General features: G+C 35.0%; 2 protein-coding genes across 7 annotated transcripts; one reads left to right on the plus strand and one right to left on the minus strand.

Moving 5' to 3' along the window:
- Window positions 1–3,682: 3,682 nt before the first annotated feature.
- LOC147395366 (syntaxin-71-like) lies at window positions 3,683–10,598 on the minus strand. 2 transcript variants are annotated; one of them, XM_086450522.1, is made up of 9 exons: window positions 10,340–10,597; window positions 10,122–10,247; window positions 7,160–7,325; window positions 6,870–6,955; window positions 6,664–6,732; window positions 6,538–6,582; window positions 6,359–6,421; window positions 6,144–6,220; window positions 3,683–4,001 (listed from the first exon to the last, which is right to left on the minus strand). In XM_086450522.1, the coding sequence occupies exons 1-9, from the start codon at window positions 10,493–10,495 to the stop codon at window positions 3,986–3,988; spliced, it is 804 nt and encodes a 267-aa protein (XP_086306648.1). In that variant the 5' UTR covers window positions 10,496–10,597; the 3' UTR covers window positions 3,683–3,985. The 2 variants fall into 2 exon arrangements, with proteins under 2 accessions (XP_086306648.1, XP_086306649.1); XM_086450523.1 differs by lacking the exon at window positions 3,683–4,001 and having other exon boundaries at window positions 6,140–6,220; window positions 10,340–10,598.
- A 2,410-nt stretch (window positions 10,599–13,008) lies between these two features.
- Window positions 13,009–18,465, plus strand: LOC147395367 (putative E3 ubiquitin-protein ligase HIP1). Of its 5 annotated transcripts, none has more exons than XM_086449806.1 (8): window positions 13,010–13,160; window positions 15,133–15,207; window positions 15,367–15,534; window positions 15,709–16,461; window positions 16,825–17,243; window positions 17,680–17,778; window positions 17,866–18,000; window positions 18,146–18,465. In XM_086449806.1, exons 2-8 carry the CDS (start codon window positions 15,138–15,140, stop codon window positions 18,287–18,289), a joined length of 1,788 nt encoding a protein of 595 aa, XP_086305932.1. In that variant the 5' UTR covers window positions 13,010–13,160; window positions 15,133–15,137; the 3' UTR covers window positions 18,290–18,465. The 5 variants fall into 5 exon arrangements, with proteins under 5 accessions (XP_086305936.1, XP_086305932.1, XP_086305935.1 ...); XM_086449809.1 differs by having other exon boundaries at window positions 13,032–13,160; window positions 15,138–15,277; XM_086449808.1 differs by having other exon boundaries at window positions 13,032–13,160; window positions 15,138–15,207.
- Window positions 18,466–20,380: the final 1,915 nt, after the last annotated feature.

A 20,380-nucleotide genomic window follows, 5' to 3' on the forward strand; every position in this document is an offset into this window, starting at 1 on the left:
GGAAATTTTGGTTTTTTACCATAGGCAGGAGAGAGAAAAATTCTTTTTGTTTATGTCATTAGCGCCACATGTCAAAATGATGATGGTCTATGAGCAAACAATCACTCGAACTTGGCTTTCGTTAAACTTTTATTAGGCATAACCGAATTAGAGATTGAAAATCGACTTATGTTACACAAATCAACTTACAAATTTACACTTTGCAACATACAATAAGTTATGGTAACATTTTTTTCTTATCGAGTTTTATAAAAATTCGTGAAAGTAGTTTTATTCTTTTTTAACTTAAAATCTGTGAATTATTCAAAATAGTTCAATAATATGGAGAATAATACTTTAATTGAAAAAAAAAATGAATTTTTCAAAAATTAAAGGGGAGATTGCTAACAAGGTTCCAGCGGCGTCCCCACATGGTTTGTTTATTGACTTGGGCCTTGAAGTCTGTACAACTGTGGAGAATTTGTTTTCAAGGAAAACTAGTTATGGGAAAATGAATTACTAGAAAATATGAATTCTACCATTTGTTTCCACCCCCCCCCCCCCCCCCCCCCCCAAACTATCTGATGTGAATGTAAGAGACTGATATTTGATGGAAAATTTAATCTCGTTAGGGGTGGGTCAATAAAATTGGGTCCTGCATGGACCAAGTTTGGGTAGTATACCAGGGTTTGCTTGGTACCAACTGTTGCTTTTTTATTATAAAAAATCACTTGGAGTTTAGCCAACTCAAGGAACTTTACTTTATGAAGTTTGTTGCCCACAAAACCTCACTTTATCAAGTTTGTTACCCAGCAAATCTTGAAGTGGGGATCATATTATAAAATTCAAATCTATGTCGTTAATTTATTATTTTGCCTACTTAGGAGTTGATTCTAACCTCGTCAATTGTGGTATCTAAAAACATGATCTGATGTTGAAGGATTATGAAGGGAGAAATTCTAAGAACTTAAAAAAAAAAAAAAAAATCGAAAAACAAGTTAATTTTCATCGCTTTTTTTTTTTTTTTTTTTGTTAAAAAAAGTTTTGAGGGTTCAGTAGCCATCCAATTTCAAAGTTTCAACACCTACGATCATGATCACGCTCAAAAAGCTTTTTGTTTTTTAATTGTTTCTTTTGAATCTGAGTTTTTTTCATGAAAACTAGAATTCTGTGTTGTTGGATTTGCTAATTTGATCATCCATGTGGGCTCAATGACCTTTTTTTAAGATTTAAAATCTTATTATATGAGTCATGGTAGCAGGATTCATAAAGTAAGGTTTGTTCTCTCTTCTCTCGTAAGAAATGTATGCCATTTTATTAAGTCGCAGAAATTAAACAAAAAATTGCATCACTTTAAGAGGCGGGATTTTTTTTTAAAAAGATGCATTGCACCACTTCAAGTGGCGGGAAATTTTTAAAAATACATTGCGTCACTTCAAATAATGATTTCGTTCGTTTTTGTAATTTTCCAAAAGTAAGTTTTTTTTTTTTTTTTTATAAATAAATATTTAATTAGTTTTTTTTTAATTATAATTTCCCCCATTTGTAATACATGAGTAATAATAGAGATGGAGATTGAGAATGTACAAGTGGAGTGGCTCTAAAACAATTAAAAAAAAAAAAAACCAAAGGATTGAGTTTAAATGGAATTAAATAACGGACCCAAATTTTTTGATAAGAGTTAAGTGATGACGATGATGATAGCACGAAGAAATATTAGGGAGATCGCATGGAGCCATCTTTGTTGACCAAAAAATGTTGGGGTTTGGCATTTTATCAAAGATATTGTGGTCCTCTTTCACTCACTTTCTTTGTGGATGGATAGTGGACTGGTGCCATAATAACTACAATTAGGAGTTTTAGAAGAAGAGAAATAACTACAAATGTAATCAACTAAAAGCTACAAACCCAACTACTACTAACAACTCCCCAATAAAACCATTTATAACTGCTCTCTTACTTCATCAAACCAAAGATTACAATGGAGCAAAGGAGTGATGCAATCCCCACAAAAGGAGAGAGAAGTTATGTCATGTTCTCACAATTGGTTATTGGTTATTGGTTATTGTTTGTAACCAATTGTGATTTAGCCAATATTAGAGATAGCCTTCTGTTTTCACAGTGATGTACTGCTTCTTGACCTCAGTATTCTCTTATATACTAATGAGAAAATGACCTAAATTCCCTCATCTTTAACTTATAACTAACAAAATCAGTCATCTTCAAACTGCTCTACCTCAACTGTAAATTATTTTATATCTATTGAATCTCATCTAGGATTCATCTTCTTTTTTTTTTTTCCAATTAATTTCGCCTTTTAATTCCTTGTATAAAATCCTTAATTTTTCTATCCAAAATACCATTGTCTTTTTTTGAGGTTTGAACATTGAAGTAGATAGAATAAAGAATAAAGTAGTGATAATATGACTCACCCACGTGGCATACTCAATCAACTCCCCTGACATGAGATGTGCCAAAACCACAATTACGCCTTGGGATATACACATCCTCATAAATTTGTGCAGTTATGTATCCCAATAAAAGGAAATCTTTGGTTATGGCACACCCCACATCAAGGGAGTTGATTTGAGTATGCCACGTGCATGAGTTAGGTTATCACGACCCTAAAGAATAATGATTTTCTGACGCCCCCCCTATGACATACACCCCCACATAACATGTGCTATAACCATAAATCTTTTTTCCTTGGGATGCTCAACTGCATATATTTTTGGGGATGTGAAGTTGTGTATCTAAAGAAAACATATCCGTGGTTTAACCCATACCATGCCAAGTAGCATATGGGGGCATATGTCAAAGCCTTGTTAACAATCTCTCATTTAATTCTTGAAAATTTCACAAATTTTTTGTTTTTTTTCAATGAAAATATAATTCTCCAGATTATTGGACTATCATAAATAATTCTCGTATTTTAAGTTAAAAAAGAAGAAAATGCATTTTTTAACGAATTTTACTACTTGGTTGAAAAAACTTGCTATTGTAACTTGTTGTACAGTGCAAAGTGTAAACTTGTAAGTTGTGAATTATAACACAAGTCGACTTTGAAGCAACCATGCTTCAATCCACCTTTTCACGTGACAAATGTCCCTTTTACCTTTAAAAAAATAATGACATAACCCTCTACGTTTATTTGAGATTACACCTTAATTTTTCAAATTAATAATTTGTCCCTTGACTTTGGTCTTCTTTTATCAACGAATGGAAAAATAATCTCAATGCCCTCATTATCACCATCACCACTATATCATCATCTTCACCATTAACATCACCAATTTCATCATCACCATCCAAAATCGACTACTCCTCAAACTTTTCACTAATCAAATTTTTGCCATATTCTGAATTGCTAACAAGGTGTCAAAGAGGGCATCAGAAAATCACGACTCTAAAATAAAGATTGAAGAAATTTTTTGCAAGTTAAAATAAATAAAATATTTGATGTTGAATGGTCGGGTACAAGAAATTGTTGAAGGTAGGAGTATTTTAATTAATTTCGTTAGTTAGAGAAGATTAAGGTCAAGGGGGGAAGTCATGATCAGTTTGAAACACAAGTGTCTTACCTAAACACAATTTTTTGTTGTTGTGTGTGTGTGTAGGTTGTGGGTTGGGTTGGGGTGGGTTTTTTTTTTTTTGTGGGGTCGGGTGGGGGAGGAGGGGTATCTGTTCAAATGACCAAAAAATATATGCAAAACAATTGGTTAACCATGAACTGGTCTCTTTACAACCCAAACTCCTAAAGTTCTTTATAAGTTATCATATAAGATAAGGGAGCATGATGCGTTATCAATATAGACATGCCAGAAACACGCTCAAACCCCAATCCGAGAAACAAAACCCGTAATCTAAGTACAAGCAAGAACATTGGAAAAAAAAAAAAAGAGGAAGAAAGGTTTAAAGAGCACACATAAAAAAGCCTTCAGAAAGTAGAAAACAATACCAGGCAAGATCTAGATGAAACAAGTAAAAGTAGCTTTGTCGGACCATTTTATTTCTTCAATACACTGCAATAAATCAAAGACAGCGAGCATACTCAGAATAAAATCTTCAAGCGTAAATGAGGAGCAGAAAAGACGCTCAGCATAAGCAGGTAATGAAAGCCAGTTTTGGGATTAGTATCTCAGCATAAAAGTAAACATATATAAGAGAAGAAAAAGCAGAATCATGAACAAAAGCAAGTATGTGAAAATATCTCAATATTTTAAAATTTTGGAAGCACTCTGTGCTTGATTGACACGTTGTAAAGCCTAAAGCGAGTATCCATTAATTCATTTTTGGGGTTTAACCATTTCTTCATCTCAGCATCGTCATCATCTAATCCCAAATATTGGGGTAAGCATCGAGAATCAACTAAATGTAGATCACTATCTTCTCATTTTCTATCAAGGAATATGAATTCAGATGTTTTTTTACCATCTCAATCCATCTAATTTTTAGGCCTTCTTGCTTTCTTAAAAGGCCTTCAACTTGCATCAAAGCACTCATTGCCAACTATGACATCACAAGTCTTAGTTGTACATGCCCACCCATCGCAATCAATTTTCCATCATTTTATCTCCTACTGAGATTGTTCCTAGATTCCTCGAATATTATCATATAAGACTGTCTTTTCTAATCCCTTTTTTCATAGGCAAGCATGTCAGTGGTCAGTAGATGAGATGGAATTTGAACCCAAGTCTATGGTATTAACACCTGCATACTTTCCTAACTTCTTTTAAACATGTCTTCTTCTTCTTAGTCTTACCACTCAGCATCCCTATCATTGCTAGATTCATTCTATGAACATGTTTTTTGACGCAACATCCAGCTCCATAAGAACAGACAGTCCTATTTGCTGTCTTGTAAAATTTCCCACTTCTTTTAACGATCAAGCATAGTATCCTACAAGTGCACCTCCCTTTAACGACCTAATGACATTTCTAATGGGCACATCCTCACTTTATGGATAATCAAATATAAAATAAAGTGGTGTCTTAGGTGTCCAACCATAACTAGATATGTTAAAATTGCACTTCATTATTAAAGACCATGTGTGGATTATTCTTCATTTCTAACAAAACTTGTTCTATTAATGGTTGAAGAAAGCAGATGCCTTTGAAGGCCCCAGCTTGAAGCAACCATTTTCCTTACCTTAGTTACATTATCCACAAGGATGGAGAGGCTGAGGAGGATATTTGTCCCCGGAATTAGAACTAGATGGTTAAAGAGGAGATGTGCCTTTGGAGTGCTATGTGACTGAGATGGATGAGTGTTAAAACAATGGAAATAAAATAAGTAAACAATTTAGAAAAATGCAGTCCCAGTAGGTGATACTAAGGGAAGTCGATTGAGATGGTTTATTCACGTGCAACAAAAGTAGAATATAACCAATTACAAGGAGTGTGCAAATTGAAGGATCTAAAAGAGTGTGAGGAAGACCAAAAAGAACGTGAATTGAGGTGGTGAGAACGGATATGAACATACAAGAATGAATAGAAGACATCTTTAGACAGAATTGAGTGGAGGAAAAAGATCCGTTCAGCGGACCTCAAATTTGTGGGATCAAGCTTTGATAATGATTAATATCTTGGAAATGAGGTACACCATTATCACAGAGATAATAAAAGTTATAATAGCAAACGATGGACAAATATCTAAGTCTATTATTCCCATTATTTTAGTTAATTGAAACCTCGCCAGTAATGTTTCTTTCACAGGTAGAGAAATGGAGAGAAAAAAAAAAAGAATTAAATCCTAATTTACCATATATGTAATAGAATTATACTGGTGAGAGAAACTGAATTCAGATATGCAGGTATTGTGGGGGGAAAACAGGTTTACCAGTAACTACAGTGTCTTTTAGGGAAAGATCACATTGGTCAAGTGATAAGTAATATATCATACCCGACAGTGTACTGATCCACGGACCCTTGGTCAAAGAATGCATAACTACAACAAACTAAAGTTTTCCTCATCACATAGATCCTATATTTGTCTATTATTAGCTAAAACGCATTCAAATAAATGCATATAAAGGAGGGTGGTGAGAAAAGACCATTTAGCCAGAACATAATATAAAGTTAAAGAAACCGACAAGAAAATAATAAAAATATAAGTATTTTAAGGCATGAATGTTAAGATAGAACTGAGAGAGATAAGAAACTTACTTATATAAATAGGCAGCGATTCCCAGAATTACACACAACAGAATAATATCAATACAAAAGTTCCGACTGGACCTCAGCTGAAATGGACAAATATACAACATTTATTAGAAATTTATGATAGTGCCAGGTGAAAGAAAGAAACTACGGATTCCGACTGAACTTGGCACAAATATATATCGACAATCTAAATTAAAAATTAGTCACAACTCAATTACCTGGGTAACAGTTTTCTTAAGTCTGACATTGGTATTCTTAAGGTCGGAGGTCGCCCTGTCCACCTGTAATGAAATCAAAAGGCCGCTAGGTGACAAAAGTACTTTTCCACTGTGTGTTCTTCACTAATGTAGTTGAAAAAGAATATAAAAAACTAAAAGAAAATGACATATTTTCTCACCTTGGAATCAATCTCATCAGTCAAATTCACTTGCTTGTCCATTTCCTGCGCTTATTACAAAAATTATTAACCCCCTATGTTTACCCCCTTGATTGTGAGTATAGAATAACATGCAAAAGAACCAACCTCGTTCATGTCATGAGCCATATTTTTCAATGTATCCAACCCTTCTGATATAACAGACAGACCTTGATCCTGCGTGAATGTCGAAATCAGATTGTGCAATTTGCAGCCAACAACATCGAATAGTAAAATAATCAAATTGAGGATCTTTTGCTGTCCACTTAAGACTTTATATCAATAAAACAAAAGAACCATGACATGTTACTTGCCTGTCTCATTTTTCGCATTTCATGCTCTTGCCTAAACTGACTTGACTCTTCTGTTTGCTGAAAGAATTCACTATCGAATCTTCCATCTGGAATAAATTGTCGAAAAAAGATAGATAAATATATAATTAAGTGATTAAAGACTTTTTGAGTGGGCAAGTTGGACTTGAACCCACAACCTTAAATTTGCAATTGATAATAGGGTGATACTCCTTAGTCCTGAGAATTATAAAAATACCCAAAATTAGAATGTGGAAGATGCAAATGGCACCTTGCTAAGTTGGATAAATCACCTGATGTCGAGTCAAATTTAATTTCCTGGTGAGAGCCTGAAGCCGCCCAACCTCCAGTTCGTTTTGTTCCAGTTGAAGTCCCATCTGGTATTGCTTGAATCCTCTCCGACAATCCCAGAACCAAGTCACTACGGGCTGCAAGTTCTTCTCTTGACATCCCTTTGACCTAGGTTTTTTTTTTTTTTTTTTATGAAAAAAAAAAATTCATCAAAATGGCATAAACAGTAGATCGGAAGGAGGTTGAGAATCCAAGAATGGTAGAAAAACCTAACACGGGAAAAAAGAAAAAGTTAAACACCACTACATTTTACGGTGATGAATGAATCTTGACCTAAAGATGAAATCTTCAAAAAACTGAAAATAAATAAACCCTTAAATTGTTGAAACAACCTATACCAATAGAATGAAAACCCCAATACACTTGAGATAACCTCCCTCTACTCACTCCTTGCTACCAAAACATCCTCCTAGTCATCTCCTTCCATATGTCCAAATAGATTGCAAATGGAATAAGATCATCTTTCGCAATCTAAATGTTAAAAGAGTCCAACTTTGAAGTTTGCAGTAGAAGAATTGTTTGATGAAAAACATTGGACCAATAGCCCTAGCCAGCCAACAACATATAACAATGTGATCCACAGACTCGCCATTGGCTTCAATTATTGACCAAAAAAGCCTTCAGAAGATCCACAATTAAAATGTTATAAAATGGCTATGACAAGTGAAGAAAGTGGCCTTTGATGGAACCTTCAACGCCAAAATGAATATAACAGCAAAAAGGCAATAATTTAATTGTCTGATCCACACTCTATTTTTTACTTTGATAAGTGAAATTTCATTATAAAGGAGGTCGAGGAAACCAATCAATAGTACATATGGAAAAACACACACACAACACAATCCACACCCCCAAAACTACTACATAGAAATAATACAAACCCAATCCCACCTTCCAACAAAATCCTCAAAGAAGACGCCTTTGAATTCTATAAATACCTTACACCAAAAAAATAGAAAATCTAAAATTGATATGGTATTATCCTAACACGAATGCTCTCTATTTTCAAAAGTTTATTATTCCTCTCCTTCCATTAGGCCCAACAAGGCTAACAACAAATCCCATATGGTTCTTCTTTGACTCCCTAAAGTGCACCTTGTCTCCTTTTCCAACTCTGAATGCAACCCTCTTCCTTTGGTTGGAGCGTAACAGGCGAATTTTGAAGGAAAGTTGTCGACTCTAGATCTTATTAACTCTATTTTGGGTCTGGTTTTTCTTTGGTCTAAGGTCGTCATCAAACGTAGAGGTGTAAGGTTTCAAGACTTTGTAGCTAATTGGGAGGGTGTGTGTTGCATTACGGGCGATTAGATCCTTTGTTCTTGGTCACGCTTGGTTGCTCAGCTCGACCAACCTTGCATTCTCTTATCTAATGAAATTTTGCTTATAAAAAAAATACTCTCCCATCCACATCCTTCCACCCCATATTTGGATACGATCGCACACCTCCACAAGCTATCTTGTTCAACTCTGAACCTCCACAATCATTTTCTAAGCAACACAATGTTCATACTTCTAATTCTACAATTATTTAGTATTACTACCATATAGAAACACCAAAATTATACTAATTTTTATTGTTCAGCGTAACTCGATTTATGTCTAATCGCATACCATAAAGGTGAATCAGATCCAACAAAGTTAACAGTGGAATACACCGCATATAACACCAAAACATTTTTAATAATATTACTACTGAAGGAGATATTAGTTTCAAGAGATTCCTTTTGTCTTGATACAATAGGTTCCTAATCACACTTGAAATAACAAAAGCTATAACTTTAGACAGAATTTATGGAGGAACAGATTTGTACAACCAACCACAATTTTTAGGTTAAGGCAAAAATAGAAGAAGAAAAAGGGCCTAATTTTTTTATATAAGTGGCTTACTCCTCTAGCTGAGCAATCTCTTTCGGAGCCTATCATTTGGTCCAGGTTAGTCCCCTCTAAAATCTCCTTCTTCGTTTGGTTGGCCTCTCTTGGCAGGATTCTCACGTTAGATAATCTGATTGTTCGAGGTTGGATCACTCCCAATTATTGTCCCTTATGTATGAGGGAAGGGGAATCAGTTGATCATATTTTAATTCATTGCCCATTTTCTTACACTATTTGGTCAACTTTCCTTAAACTTTTCCGAATTAATTGGGTTTTTCCCCGTAAGTTTTCCTTGTTGTTAGTAGGGTGGACTAGCAATACTTTCCACACCAGAAAACGATTCCTATGGGCTTTACTTCCAGCGACTATAGCTTGGGGGGTTTGGAACGAGAGAAATAATAGGGTGTTCAACAGCAAGTCTAGTGGCTCTCAGTCAGGCTTTTTAGAGATCTTGGGCCTTCTATACTTTTGGTCCAAGCAGAACATAGAATTCGCGGGGATTACTTTTGATGATTTTGTTTGTAGATGGAACTTGTTATGTAATCACTAATGTTGTGTTTTTCTTTTCTTTGTTATTCTTTGTGAGGCTCTCTCGGCCTCTTTGTTTCCTGTTCCCCCCTTTATCAATATATTATACTTTTTCAAAAAAAAAAAGGGCCTAATTTTTTTACACAATAGTAAATTTTAGGAAAGATGGCAATAATCACATTATCATAAATCAAACAAAATAAGTTCTTATAACGTTAACTTGAACTGCAAAAAAACACAATATTCTCGAGCAATTTTTCCCATTTTTGTAGTAATTTGCATAAATCTGGAGACATACAATCTCATTTTCCCTCTTTTAAAGTAACAATATGATTAGAGTTATTTGCTTAGAATCGTGCAATATTGCAGTTCTTAAATTCAAACATCAGAAGATTAAAATTTTCTTGTCAGATTATGAGGAAAAAAAAAAAAACTAATTAACGAAGGAATTAGATAGCATTAAGGTGTGATCAATGGTTGGTTAAGAATCTAGAGAGAAGGAACCTTCTTATTTGCTAATCTCTCCAACTTAGGGATCTCCTCGAGCAATCGAGCCTTGGTTCGACGGATCTCAGCGTTCATGGCGACAACAGATGCCCTGTTCTTCTCAGCCGAAGCAACCTCCGATTTCTTTGAAAGGTCTCAATTAGATCGAATCAAAAGGGGGAAAACCCTAGAAGATGAATCGAAATATAGATGGAGAGAGAGAGATCAAAATGTACCTGGAGAGCTGCATCGATGTCGGATTCAACGACTGCATAGAGACGAGCAAACCCATCATCACCAGATACGTTGACATCCTTCTGCTTTTCGACGTCGTACTTGTCGTATTTCTTGCAGATCGAATCTACGCGCGTAAGGATGTCGATCACACTCATCTCTTCAAGAGGGGAAAGTGATTGCAGGAGAAACAAACAGAGAAAAAGAGAGTTGAAACTTGGAAGTCTGAAACTAATTCCTCCGCGTTTTTCTTTGAGAGCTGGTATTGGCACCCCAACTTTTCCTTATTACACTTTAATTTCTTAAATCATTTATTACGCCCTAAGTACATATTAATATACACCGTTCAAACATTACAAAAGTTTTGGTTCAAGTTATCAATCACTCCCTTCATGAGGTGATTACTGATTGTCATCTATTTGCGTTGGAGTTGCTCTGAGCATCAAGAATGACTAAAATAAATAAAATAGAAATCCTTTTTTTCATGAGGTGGTCCTCAAGTTAAATATATATTTTTTTTAATTGATATTGGCAACCCAACTTTACTTATTACATCCCAAATTAAATATATAAAATTTATTATTGGCAACCCAACTTTATTTGTTCCACCTCAAGTTAAATATTAAAAAAAATAAAAATTGTTATTAACAACCCAACTTTACTTTTTACACCCCAAGTTAAATATTAAAAAAGAAAAGAAAAAATGTTGTTGGCAATCCAACTTTACTTGTTACACCCCAATTTAAATAAAAAATAAAAAATCACCAATTGTATGAGAAATCAAATTTGGTCTGATCATGTTTAGTAGAAAAATATAAGTATATATATATAAATTAATTTTATTTATTTAAAAAATGAATATTTATGATTAAATTGATTTTTTATTATAATTTTATGTAGAATTTGACCGAACAATTGATTAAATTTGAGTTGAAAATATTTTTATAAATATTTAATAAAATAATAAAAAATACTGAATAATAATAATTAAAAATAAATAATAAATAAAAATTATATTTAAAATATATTTTTATTGAAAAAATTAAGAATGATATTTATGTAAAATAATGGGGATACAATTGATATTTGTACAAGATGAATAGGTAAATAAAGATTATCTTTATTTATTTTTGCTTCTCTAGGGATGCGAATAGTGATTTAGAGGATGTGTCAGATATTAAGAAACGGTTGGAACTTGATTGGAGGTCCCTATCTCTAAACATAGAAATAAATATAAAGATCTATTGTAGTTGCTCCGGGGGTGTTTTTGTAATAAAAATGCAACAGATAGGACTGCCGGGTTAATATCTCTAAAATGACGAACCTTGTCCTTACACGACCATCAACTAGCAACTACTTGGGTTTGATCGTTTTCCCGACTCCACTCTCTTCCCACTGGATAAGAAAAAAAGTTTGTTCTCCCATTGGATCATCAGAGTTTGATATGGCACCCTCCTAACATGCCACGTAGCTTCTATCCGTCATTTGAACCTATCAACATTTATCCCAATATTTGAAGTCTGACTCAATTGTATGCAATGATTCCACAAATCATAAATTAGATCGAAAAACAATATAATGTGATCTGATTGGTGAAACTTGGCATTGTAACAGTGGTGGATGATCAAAGTTTGCCACTCTTGTATATAGTAAAACTTTCCCCTTTGATAAAGACGCGCCACTATGTCGACCTGGCTATCATTGCGCGGAACGTGTACACAAGCTTGACCACTGTCCACTATTTAGGGTAATTTAGAGATACCTCCTCGTCACTTTTTTTTTTTAATGAATATTTGAGATACCCTGTATTTTCAAACTCATTCATTACACCTTCACCTTAGTCTTTTTTAAGAGACATAGTAAAAAATGACTAAATGCCCTCACGTTCATCTCTAACAAAAAAGTAAAAAAGCAAAAAAAATACTTGATTTTTCTTTATAAAAAAAAAATTAATCGATCACATCTACAAATACTTCTTCGCATCAAGTTTTCATCTCCTTCAACTTTCAAACCTTGAAAACAAGATTTGATATTCAAGAATTTTCTACTAGATATCGAATACCGATGGTTGAATAAGAGAAAATAATTTTCAAAGTTGAAAAGTTTAGAAATGAATCGATTGAAGATTAGGCATTTAGATGATTTTTATTAATACTTTGTGGTAGACCTAGGTCAAGGTGGTAAGCTACCCCCTTGAAAATAATGGTATCTCAAATATTCACCAAAATGCTTGAAGACTTGTCCAAATCTCTCCCCTACTTTTTTATTATGAAAACATGGGTGATTTAAACTTATTAGTAAATCTCTGTATTTTCAAATTGACGACGTATGCCTTGACCTTATATTCTCAGGAGGCTTATGTAATGGGCAAAATCCCTTGATTTTTTTCTCAAAATTATCATTTTCAACCTTTTAAGATTCAATCTCCTTGAACCTTCAAATCTAACGACCAGTATAACATTAAGAGAGATTTTTTGGATAGAAAAAGTGGAGAGTAATTCACCCTAGATATTGAAGATGAGGGCATTTAAGTCATTAAATAAATCTTTGAGAGGAGATTGAGGTCGAGGGGTCTATTTCATCAATTTGAAAGTACAAAGGGCATCTAAAAATACTGATCAGAACTTGGAGGGCGATGTCCAAATAATTTACTAGGTACTGGTACGGTTTGGCATCAAAGCATTATCCCCTTTTCTTCAACAACTAAAAAACACAAACCACTCCAAGAAAACCTTAGCGATTCTACTTTCGAGCTCCTCTCATCGTTGGATCATCGATCGATGAGGGTTTACGCTTAATTTTCTTCCAAAGTACGAATTTCAGGTGAAAATTCCCATAATTTGCAATCGACCATCGGTTGATTTTTTATTTTATTTTTTTAAATTTGAACTTTTTTTTTTTTTGGTTCTCTGTATGATTTATGATTCTTTAGTAGATCATTCTACTTTTCTCATTTTCATTCTCTGTTGGTGATTTTTTTTATTTTTTTTAATTTTAATGTTTAATTGTCTGAGTGGATTGATTGTCTGAATCGTATTGTTAAATCAAAGAGAAATATTAGTAGGATCCCTTTGGAATTAAGAGATCGATCATCTCGAACTGATTTAAGAAGCTCTGTTACTTGAAATCCGCCATATTGTCTCATCCTTTTCTTCATTTTGCCTTAATTTTTGTTTGATTTATTTCGTTTAGGAATCTCAGTTCCTAACAATTGGTATCAGAGTATGGATAATTGGGTTGATGATCGAAAAAATAAAAAATAAAAATTGAAGACTAAATTTGTCCCACTCGATCCTATGATCATGACCGTCATCGTCATCACCTGTTTACATTCATATTTACTAATCCAGCATTAATAATTGATCATATAGCCATCCTGTAAGGTTATTGAATCATCGTCATCTAAACTAAGCGTAATGGTAAATCATTGGACTCAAACCGAGGTCAGAATTGCATAGCCGAGGAACAAAAGAGGAACCTCCTCGCCATAAAGACTGTTCCTTTTGACTTGAAAAAAAAGAAAAAAAGATCAAACATTCCCCGTATAAAACTTCTAGTCTTTATACGGGGATGGATTACACCTAATTGTTACCCGCTTTGTTTGAAGGATGAAGAGTCTGTTGACCATATTTTAATCCATTGTTCCTTTTCTCACAATATTTGGTCATATTTTCTTGGGTTATTTCATATTCAGTGGGTCTTTCCTAGTAAGTTCTCCTCGTTGGTAGAAGGGTGGGCCAATAATAATTTCTCTCCCAGAAAAAGATTCCTTTGGGCTATTCTTCCCTCGGCTATTGCTTGGGGGGTGTGGAACGAGAGAAATAATAGGGTTTTCAATGGCAAGACGAGAAGTGATCACGGCAGCTTCTTGGAGATCTTGGGTTTGTTGTACTTATGGTCCAAGCAGAACATACAATTCAAGGGGACTACTTTTGATGATTTTTTCCTTAGATGGAGTTCTTTATGTAATTCTTGATGTTTTTGCTTTCTTTCTGTAGCTCTTTGAGAGGCTTTCTCGGCCTCCTGTAATCTGTTTTCCCTCCTTTTTCAATCTATTATACTTTTCAAAAAAAAAAAAAACTTCTAGTCTTTGGCCATGTTCTATTTCTTGTGAAAAAATTGCAATAGCAAAGATAACACGATCATACAAAACACAAGGATTTACGTGGTTCGGCATTGTGCCTACGTCTACGAAACATAACAAGAATAATCACTAGTTTCTCTCTTAAATTTTACGGCCCTAGAGATCTCTATTTATATAACAGAGAGCTACCAAAACAAGTAAAACTCCCCAAAATAGAAAATCCCTTAAGAAAATATTACATGATTGCTCTTTTCATACCCTCGCAGCTCTGTGTAGCGCAATACAAGACATTTACACAATATTTTTTGCTCTCTCTCTCTCTCTCTCTCACTATTTTTCTCTCCTTTTTCTGACGCTTCTTTCTTTACCCTAAACCTTTCGACTTTGACTTGTTCCTTCTGGCTCCCTTTGGTGCCGCAATGACCAAACAACCATTTAATTGGTTTTTGTGAGAATAAAAATCTCCGTTATCAAACCATCTAGTGGTGGACCCTTGTTTAATTTGATTGGATATTTGCAATATGGTTTGGTAACTAATTTGGTATTCTTATTGATTCTTATGTTCCATGTTGCATAAGCATATAAAAATGATTGTCAGTTGCAGTGATTATCAATCTCCCCTGCCTCTGCTGGAGTCCTAGACTTTAATTTTGCATCCTTGCTGTAAGGTCCCTCATCTATTTTCGTTAGTATAACTAATCTTTTTCTCAGGGAAGATGTTTTTCATGCAGTCTGGTGAACATATACATATATTATGGGTCAATTTTCTTAAGAGAATTGTTAGAGGTAATGTTTATCAAGGGTCTGACAGGCCGCCCCTTTCCTGTTGTAGGTTTGGCACACACACATGCACAAGGTTTCTTTCTTTTTCTTGTTTTTGTGCCTGAGCACATACTGTGGGTTTTCAATTCTGAACCTTTTCAGCTGCTTTTCCTTTATATGCAGTTCAGGGTTCTCTTTCCTTTTTCCGACTCCAGAGCGTAAATCATCTTGAACTTTTAGGTTACGTTGTTATGGGGCATAGACACTTGTTTAACACATCCCAAATGCTCGCAACGGACCATGATCAGAACCAGAACCATACACATGTGGAGCAACCTCTCTTGCACTCTGGTACTTCCAGCTTTAAACTTTTCTATATGTGCATTATGGTGCTTACACCTAGAGAAGGAATATCTAGGACATGTGCTACACCTAGCATAAGGGCCATAAATCAATCTTAAGTTCCCTAAAAAGGGGGAAATTGGAAAAAAAAAATAAAAACCCATTCTTTTGTTTGTGTTTCAGGCAGGGCTAATTCCTCAGGGAATGTTTGTTTTGTTCTTCCTACTGAAAATCTGTCCATTGGGAGGGTAAATTTTGCCCCTCACTGGAATTCAACACTGAGGTCATATGAGTATTCTTCATCGAGTGTCAGCATGGCTTTACCACATTATCCGATGGCTACTTCAGGCCCATCTTATGATCCCCTCTTGCACCCATCAGCTGTCGAAAGCTTCTGTCCGGTTCCACAAAATTTTGCCGACAGTCCGTCTTCTTCTAGTTATTATGGAAACATAATCCATGGACCTGAAGGCAACATTGATAGTTCTACAATGGCCAATGCAAGAGGGCCATGCAAAAGAAAAAACCCAGCAATTCCTGCTGTCTGCGACAGAGGCAGTACCCACAGACACTATAATGCTGGAAGTTCGTCCGATCTCTCTATATCTTTCGGGTTACAGCCGCAGAAGCCAATTTCAGATTCTCAGAGTATCCCTTTGGATCCCATGGGTATAAGCCCCGGATATACAGGGAATAATCTCTCAATTGCAGAAGGTTCTCAGAGAAATGTGAGAATTCGATCTACACTTGACTTGGAAGTGGGCCTTGCAAGAACCCATTTATCAAACAATCCATATGGCCATCTTCATTCAACTAGCCATCCGATAGACCATTCTGGAACATTGGACATTGCTGGCCAAAGTGTTGGTGCAACAACTCATGAGTGGAACCATATTTTTGTATCTCCTGCTCCTCCTGGGAGAATTCTAGATTCAGGTTAGTAAAGATTATTTCCTTTTAAGATTGGTTTTTATCATTATCTATAGTAGAAGTTGGCATGTGCAGACACACATGTATCAGTAGGGCTTAATTGTAATTTAAAATATTAATAAAAGGGGTTTTAGAAGATAACATTGTAAAAAAGGGGTACTTTTGTAATTTTGAAAACTATCAAACGTGATTATAAGGCTGTGGGATTGTAATTTTCTTGGTTTTTGACCAAAGTGACCCTGATTATATTAAATTTAAATGTAAAAGTGGGGGCATTTATGACCCACTTAAATTTTGGTGTCGGAACACTTCTAATCTGTCTTCTCTCATTATAATAGTAAAGAAGATAATTCTTTGTGAGAAATGCAGATATCAGTGGCTTAAGTCATGGGATGGATCAGCTTGTAGTAGGAAGCAATAATACAGATAGTTCGATGGAGTTCAGTCGATATCATCACAATTTCGTTCCAAGCGGAAGTTCTGTTGTTCCTCCACAAAATCTTCGTGGTCCCACTGTGCCAGTTGAGATGGGAGGTCGCAGTAGCTTTGCTCAAAGAGCAATACCTGCTTACGGGGCCACATCAAGCCACCCATGTTTGAGATATGTGGCAAATTCATCTGAAGATGGTTTGCAGTCAATGCAGGAAGCTTATCCTTCCCGACATTCAAGGCCAGTATCTACCATTGGATGGCATGGAAGTGACAGGAGTGAAAGGTTGAGATTATCTTACGAGAGATTGCGCTCACTTTCTGATGAAACTGTTTCCCATGGTAGACTGGCTTCTGAGGTGTGTGTTTTTTCCTACTTGAACCTAGCTTCTTTGTTCTTCTCTATAAATTGGCATAAATCTAGTGTGTGCCCGTTGGATACCTAAAACAAATGCACGGACAATCCTTTCATGGGCCCGACCTGGATATCTAGGAGGCCTAAATAGATTGAAGAATACCAACAGAAACAATTGGAAACCCCTTTTCTAGGTGACAAAGTTAGTGATTTTCTCTAAATTTTCTAGATATCGTGGAAGCAATTCGCTAAAGTATTGATGCGTTTCTCACAACTACAGAACTTTTTATCTGAAAGAAGCAAGTTGTGAAGGCATCGTGGCTTCCCTTTCTTGGTTTTTGCCTAAGTGGAGTCCTTAATGTTAAACCGGATCATTAGAATTCATCTTGTTTGCATGGCTGTTAACCAACTAATCAGAGGGACACACTATTTCATTGCAGGGTGTTATGATGGTGGATCACTCAGCCTCGTATGGTTCACGAAATTTACTTGACCGGCATAGGGACATGAGGCTAGACATAGACAATATGAGTTACGAGGTGAATAGAATTTCTTCTGCCCTTTGTTGTCTATTCTTATAGGTAATTTGTGGCTCTTATCAATCTTGATTTATTTGCTTGAAGCAGGAACTACTTGCCCTTGGTGAAAGAATTGGGAATGTCAGTACAGGCTTGTCCGAGCATTTGATCTCAAAGTGTTTGGTACAGACCTTATACTTCACCAATCAAATCCAGGAGCAAGGAATGTGTGTAATCTGCCTGGTAAAGATCAACTATACCCAACTTCCAACTAGAAAATTTTGAATTTGGGTTCTTAGCCAAAAAAATTAAGTATGAATTTTTTATTTATTCATTTGGGTGAGATTTCTAACTAGTTGTTGTGAAACATTGGTGGTGGCAATTGCAGGAAGAGTACAAGAACATGGAAAAGGTGGGGACTTTGATCAAATGTGGCCATGATTACCATGTGGGCTGTATCAAGAAGTGGTTATTAATGAAGAACCTTTGTCCCATCTGCAAAGCATCTGCAATGGAAGATAAGATAATTTGAATGAGAAATAACTCATTGTTTATCTTTCTATGATTTCTTGTTTCATTGTTGTAAATATATTCAGATAACCCCTTGTGAAGGAGAGTCTTGACCGTTATTAAGAAACAAAATTGTACAGGGAATGATGTCATTCCAATTGTCCAGGTTTCATAACTTAGAGTTGAACCTTTCTTGCATTAAGCTTTTCAACATAGGCTCCAGGAAGGTGTAGGGGTGGGTGGGTGTGTGTGTGTGTGTGTGTGCGCGCGCGCGCGCGCGCGCGGGCGTGTACTGTTATATTGGGCTAAATGACACCTCAGCCCTCTAGAGACCGTTGATATATCTGGTTTAAAAGAAAAACTCTAGATCCAACTTGGAAAAAAAAAAGCATTTTAAGTTTTACTTTAGGATTCTTAACATTATATATAAACATGTCCACCATTTATTTGTAATATGCACACAAATACTTTTAAAATTCTCTCCTTTCTTGAAAAAATTTAGGAGGAATGTTTGGTAGATTTTTTTTCATAAATCCAGTTATCGAAACTAGTGTTTGCCAAATGAGATTCTGATTTTGGATAACAAAAATAACTTTAAAAGCATTATAATCAAAATGAGACTTCAGATTTATGAAAATCAATTTTCATAACTGATTATAATAATCTATAATCAGAATCAAGAATCAGGTTCTACAATCCAATCCAAACACGCCTTCGGTTCTAAATGATTAAGCTTTAGATTTTTATTTTATTTTTTCAATCCTAGAGATGACAGTCAAGTGCTCCCTAGAGCATGAAACATCAACATTTTCCTGACCATTTACTATCATTATAAATGGTAAGATTGCACTTGATTCCACGAATCAAAACGCCAGATTTGCTGAACATGATCAACCAGCATGTTGTGCTTTTGAGGCATCACCTACACTCGATGTTAAATGCCAATCATACACGAATAAATCACAATCGTAGATCTTGACCAATACCAAGTCATTGAAGCTAATGTTAGTAATTTTTTATATTTTTACTACTTATTTGACGAGTAGTTTAAGGCATTTCAGTGGAGGTTGCAAATTGGAATTTTAAATATAATTGAATGGAGGATTACTAAAGAATCAAAGCCGGTTACTTTATAAAAAGAATATATCAATAAACTTCTATGAAATGATCTCACAAGATTCAGCCAATTGTCTCAATTGTGGGATATCACTGAGAAATAAGAATCAGTGCTATCAAAGGATTTCCTACGACTCTTTCTCTTAGGAATAAATCAATCAACCACTTTCGTATTCTATTGAACAAAATCACTTTGGTATTATATTGAACAAAAATGGTGATATTGTTCCTCTATCGATCAAGAATTTTGATTTGAGTCATGCTGGGTTGACACAGGATTTACTGTGATTCTCACAATTCTGACGTGGAGATGTATACATAACTGTAAATGATTTTTACTCGTCTCACGAGGAAACACATCTATGATTATGTGCACATCCCACGTCAGAATTTTTAGAATCGCAGTAAATACCCTGTGTCTCCTCAGCATTAGTGTCTCGATTTCATGAGTCAACTCAATGACAATGACAAACATTTGTTACAGACCAAAGGATACATAATTATTTGATCTGATTGAATTTTGACCACAGGGGTTCTTACGTGGGGCCCATAAACGGGTGTAATCAATTTTTTATTTATTTATTTTTAATTTAAAATTGGTTTAGAAGAAAACTTCTTAAACATAAATCTAGCTTAATCAATGGGCCACCTCTTGGGGGTCGAGATCTCAGAAATTGTGACTTGGCTTATGATTCTAAGCCATGGGTACATACGAAAATTTAGACTTACAAATTGTATAATCAACTTTCATTCAAGATTTTGAATCTCCTTATTTTACTAGCCGTGTTCGTATTGGTTCATCAAACAAAGACTAAAATGGTCTCAGTACCAAAACGAGATTTAAAAAATAAATAAAATAGGTAAAAAATATATTCATTTAACACCAAAATATCTATATAATGGTTTTTTCACTTTGTTGATAAAACTTGTATGGTTTTTAGTTTATCTTCTCCTAACGGACAGAACAGATATGAAACCAAATACAGACAATTGTCAG

This window comes from Akebia trifoliata, chromosome 8, assembly GCF_017979445.1.
Source record: "Akebia trifoliata isolate Shusen 1 chromosome 8, ASM1797944v1, whole genome shotgun sequence".
Classification (NCBI taxonomy): Eukaryota; Viridiplantae; Streptophyta; class Magnoliopsida; order Ranunculales; family Lardizabalaceae; genus Akebia; species Akebia trifoliata.